The sequence below is a fragment of the Camellia sinensis genome, chromosome 14 (genome assembly GCF_055761805.1).
Source record: "Camellia sinensis isolate YWXY chromosome 14, ASM5576180v1, whole genome shotgun sequence".
Taxonomy (NCBI): Eukaryota; Viridiplantae; Streptophyta; class Magnoliopsida; order Ericales; family Theaceae; genus Camellia; species Camellia sinensis.
In genome coordinates, this window is record NC_138974.1 from 136,383,075 (window position 1) to 136,388,128 (window position 5,054).

At 37.3% G+C, this 5,054-nt stretch overlaps 1 protein-coding gene and 1 non-coding gene across 2 annotated transcripts; one reads left to right on the forward strand and one right to left on the reverse strand.

Moving 5' to 3' along the window:
- The first annotated feature begins 347 nt into the window (after positions 1-347).
- On the forward strand, positions 348-420 carry TRNAV-UAC (transfer RNA valine (anticodon UAC)). Its single transcript has one exon. It is a non-coding gene; the product is annotated as a tRNA-Val (tRNA).
- Positions 421-1,892: 1,472 nt separating this feature from the next.
- LOC114315417 (receptor-like protein kinase ANXUR2) lies at positions 1,893-4,406 on the reverse strand. Its single transcript, XM_028262028.2, has one exon. The coding sequence runs from the start codon at positions 4,257-4,259 to the stop codon at positions 1,893-1,895; it is 2,367 nt and encodes a 788-aa protein (XP_028117829.2). The 5' UTR covers positions 4,260-4,406.
- Between the last annotated feature and the right edge of the window lie 648 nt (positions 4,407-5,054).

Consider the following 5,054-nt stretch of genomic DNA (forward strand, 5'->3'; position numbering starts at 1 on the left):
AAATTACCCTCTCAACAAGTGTTCCGCTAAAGGCCAATTCAAACTACATTTTTATTAGAAATTTAAAAAAAAAAAAAATTTATACTAGCAAATAATGCAACCTAACTACAAATCTCTCTTTTTTTTTTAACCTCAAATTATCACTATCAAATATCAATTAAAGAGTGGATTCTTTTTGTTTTTTTTCCCCCTCTCAACTAGTAATCATGTTCTGATAAAAAAAAAAACAAAAACAAAAAAAAACAACAACAACTAGTAATTTGATGCTCTACACATGTAGATTGAATATCGTAGGAGTTCATGCATTTTATATAAAAATAAGAAAAAGACTGCTGTTTTCACCAATTGGTGCTGTGGTGTAGTGGTTATCACGTCAGTTTTACACACTGAAGGTCCCCAGTTCGATCCTGGGCAGCATCAATTAAGTTTTTATCGTATTGTTTTGTTTGAAAATTTATTATTTAATTTTTTTATTAACCTCGTGACAGATTTCATGATAGATTGCATTTGAAATCCAACATATTAGTGAAGAAATAAATTCTTATTTAATTTTTTTTATTATCCTCCTGACAGATTTCATGATATGTATTTGAAAATCTAGCATTGGTGAAGAAATAAATTCAACTTATGGTAAGATTTCATGATAGATTGCATTTGAAATCCAACATTAGTGAAGAAATAAATTCTTATTTAATTTTTTTTATTATCCTCCTGACAGATTTTATGATATGTATTTGAAAATCTAACATTGGTGAAGAAATAAATTCAACTTATGGTAAGAGTAAGGTTAGAGATTATATAAAAAATATAGGGGTACGTGTAGGTTCTAATAAGTGAACTTATTATCTAATAGGTCCTATAGAAAAAAATTGTCATAAAAAAAGTCACTAATTGTAAGTTTTAGCGACAATTTATAAAAATTATGACAAAAAAATCACTAATTGTCAATTTTTAACAACGTATGTAAAAAATTGTCACAAAAAAATTATTTTTAACCACAATTTTAGCAAGATTTATTTTCAATAGGACTTAATGAGAATTAAGTCTAACTATTAGGACCTATTGGTAATTTTCCCCAAAATATAACAAAGATGATTATGAAAGATTTTCTACTCTTGGATTACAAATACAATAAAACACCACACACTAATCAAATGGTGAAAATTTTTTATGATCCCTAGTATTCTTCATTATCAACAATGCTACAGATCCCCAAAAAACACAACTCCTACTCACCTGTGATTGATCTAGGAATGAAAGAAAAAAAATATATATATATATATATATATGATTGGTCCACATCATTTTGGAGGTAACTTTGGGAGTCCCAAGCATTGTTTTTTTAATTAAAATTTTTATATCAACTTGGAGGATGGTGCAACAAACAGTGCACAAGGAGGTGCAGGAACATGCTTAGAAGTAATGCAGGAGCTAAAGAGGATACAAGTTTCTGGACATACAAATATGACTGACTGATCAATGCCTGTAAATGATTTTCACAAATTGTTTTGGTGATACAGAGAGCTACAATCATTCACATAATTGAGAAGAAACTAGGAAAAATGGTCACTCTTTTTCATAGCATGTTACATTGCAACATCAATTGTATATAATTAGAAAATATAGTTGTATTATAATTTTTATTATTTTTATTTTTTTTTGGGTATCATCTCCGTACATTGAGTACAAGTTGCTATGTGTTTGAATATAGCAGGTCCGGTGAATAATACTAAAATTAAGAGAGAACAAATAGAAAGACCCGACACTCAATATACATCGTGAAAATATTATCATTCCTGTCAGAAAACCAACTGGTCTCAACTCAGGTGTATGGCTTCATAGCGTTGATATAGCCAGTTCAATTGACACACATAGCTATAAGAAAAATCATATTACCGCCCCTTTGGATTGACAATCTGGGAGAAGATATCGTTTGTGTTATCATCTGATTCATTTTCATCATGCTCACTTCCAAGGCTTAAGGTACTCCGGTGCATTGCCAAGAAACTATTGTGATCAATTTCTTCTGGTTGGTCATAATCCACGCTTGTTGAAGTTTGCTTTGGTTTTGAACTACCTTCTGGGTTTTCTTGCAATTGCAAGCAAAACTCAAGATTCCACAACACATCACCCATGGAGGGACGATCTGTTCCATGGTCAGCTAAACATTTCTCAGCTGTCTCTGCAAACTTCTTCAAGCACTCTGGGCTTAACTTTCCCTTGAGTTGGGGATCAATGTGGTCCGCTAGAGTTCCTTTCCTCTGGCAATGCAGAGCCCAATCTGCAAGACTAACTTGTTCCTTTGGAAGGCTTGGGTTGAGAGCTGGCCTTGCACATAATGCCTCGAAAAGAACAACACCAAATGAGTACACATCCGACTTCTCCGTCAATTGTTGCCTCCTGAAATATTCAGGATCCAAGTAACCAAAGCTACCCTTCACCACAGTGCTAACGTGGCCCTGATTCATGTTGGGACCAGTTTTGGAGAGCCCAAAGTCTGAGACCTTAGCAACCCATTTCTCATCCAAGAGAATGTTTGTGGTCTTGACGTCCCTGTGGATGATAGTGTATTTAGCCCCAGTGTGAAGGTAGTGAAGTCCTCTAGCTGCTCCTATGCAAATTTCCAACCTTTGTTTCCAGGAGAGAGTAATTTTGTTGCCCTTGTAAAGATGTTCCCTCATAGTTCCATGTCCCATGTAATCATAAACTAAGACCATCTCATTATTTTCTTCACAGAAGCCGATTAGAGAGACCAGGTGTCTGTGCCTTAGCTTCGAAAGCATCTCAATTTCAGTCTGGAACTCATTAACTCCTTGCTCGGAAGATGGGTTTGACCTTTTAACAGCCACTTTGGTATTCCCATCGATGACACCTTTATAAACCTTTCCAAACCCACCAACACCAATGACGTTAGACTCATCAAAGTTCTTAGTGGCTTGTTGTATCTCAGCCAAGGAGAAATAGCGGCAGTTGCACGCGGCATCAGATGAAATGTTGGTGCCACCATGACTCTTGCCAGAGATGGTCGATTTGCTTCCCGAAGTATGGGTGGTGCTATAGATTGGCAACCAACTAGATGTACGTGAATCACTGTCAGGAAGTCTCCTCTTCCGTTTATAGCCAATTACTACTGCACTCACAAAAGCAAAAGCAACAGCTCCTCCTGCAGCTCCACCAATTAATGCAGTGGTATAGGTTTTCTTAGGTTGATCACTACTGAAAGCCCTTTTGGCCTCCTCGTCTAGCTGCTTCTGCATCATCGCCGATACGGTAGGGTTGGGACCTGCCAAGTTTGAGTTCGCATCACTGATTTTGAATATCTCCAACCCATTTAGAATTGCGTCAAGATATAAAGGATGCATTGAGTTGTCTGGCCAAAGTGCCAACCAAAGCATCTCATCACCTGCTCCATCAGGAACATATATGGCGAAGTCTTTGTAAAAAGGAACACCCTTTTGACTTGACCATGCAATCACATCAGCGTTTTTAATTGCAGTCTGGTTGTTGATGAATATATCAAACACTCTTTCGTTGATCTTGCTTAATTCATACTCGCAAAAATGGAGCCTCATAAGGTAAGTAAAATTCCCATCAACTTGAAAGGCCCATGTGAGATTAAAACTTTTTGTGACATTCCCATCAAAACCCATTTGTCTTGAAGTTCTGTACACGTCAACTGGAGCTATGGATGCTGAAAAATTTCTATACTGGATTGTGACATTATTGTCGGCTTGGTTGGTGACCCCAGTTGCAGCACTGAAAATATAAGGCGAATCATCGTACCAACTTCGGCCAAGACCACTGGAGTCATTAGAAGGAGAAATATATTGGCCACCAACATTTAATCTCCACATTGTTTGAACATTCGCAGAGTTGACACTGAGAGGCTGGTCATCAAACCCCACCATTGTTGCCAAGTCAAATAATTCAGGCGATGGTATAAGCTCTATACCATTGACAAATGCAAAAGATCCATTATATTTGTCAGAAGGCTTGAAGGTGACACTAAGGGAATCTTTGTTCAAAGGAGCCAAAGAAAATTCTTTCATAAGGTAAGCTTGTGTGAGAGCCTGAGCTGCAATGGAAGCGCTAAAATTATTCAAAACGGTAACTCCACCAGCAACAACTGAGAAGTAGGAGTTGGTGGTGTTGAAGTCAGGGTATGATGATGGATAGAAATGAAGCCTAAGAAAATAACGACTGCTTCCATTAACATCGAATTTGTACGTTGTTTCAGACTTAAAGAACCTTGCATGCATGTATGGTATTGGAGAAGGTACAGAAGGGTCTTGGACTTGAGCCGCAGCCTCAACAGATTTATCAGACGTGACTAGGTATTTTGAATCCGATTCCCATTTTCTGCCATCGTTGTCAGTACCACCGTCTTTGTTGCCACAACTTAATGCAAACGATGTTGGATTCGAGCTCAATGCTTTTTGGGGATTGAGAACAAGAGATAGGCATAAAAGAGAAAGAAAAATGTGTGTAATGGTTTGCATGGCTACAAACGAATTTCTTGACGGAGAGGAATGAAGTTGGCGTACAGGAAAACAGATGAGGCTTTAGAGGGGGGAACAGAGAGAAAGAAATAAGTTTTCCTGCACGCCTCAAACAATTGAAACTAGTTTATGGGTTTTTTTTTTGGGAGCTTAAGAGATTAAACTAAACCATCTCTTGTTGTCCATTTGGGGTTCAAAGTATCAGCAAACTAACCCGGATGACCGGGGATGGAACCAGGAAAAGAAGAGATGGTGCATTGATATGCTCTGATCTCAATTGGGGTTTCTTTGTTCTCTCTCTGTTTTGTCCTATCTTTTCTCATCCACACATCAATGCTCCTATAGCAAATGGTTGAGAATGAATGGAAGGGAGTGAAAATCGCTAAAGAAGACGTTGTTGGTTCTTGAAGGCCTGTAATATCCGAGTCTTCTGCATTTCATTGCATTTTATAGGTTGTCTATTTGTGTAACATCTCCCATAGTCTAGGCTAATCACTGGGAAAAGTTTTCGTGGCAAATGCTACTACAACCATTAAATCATGCAAAGTCAAAACA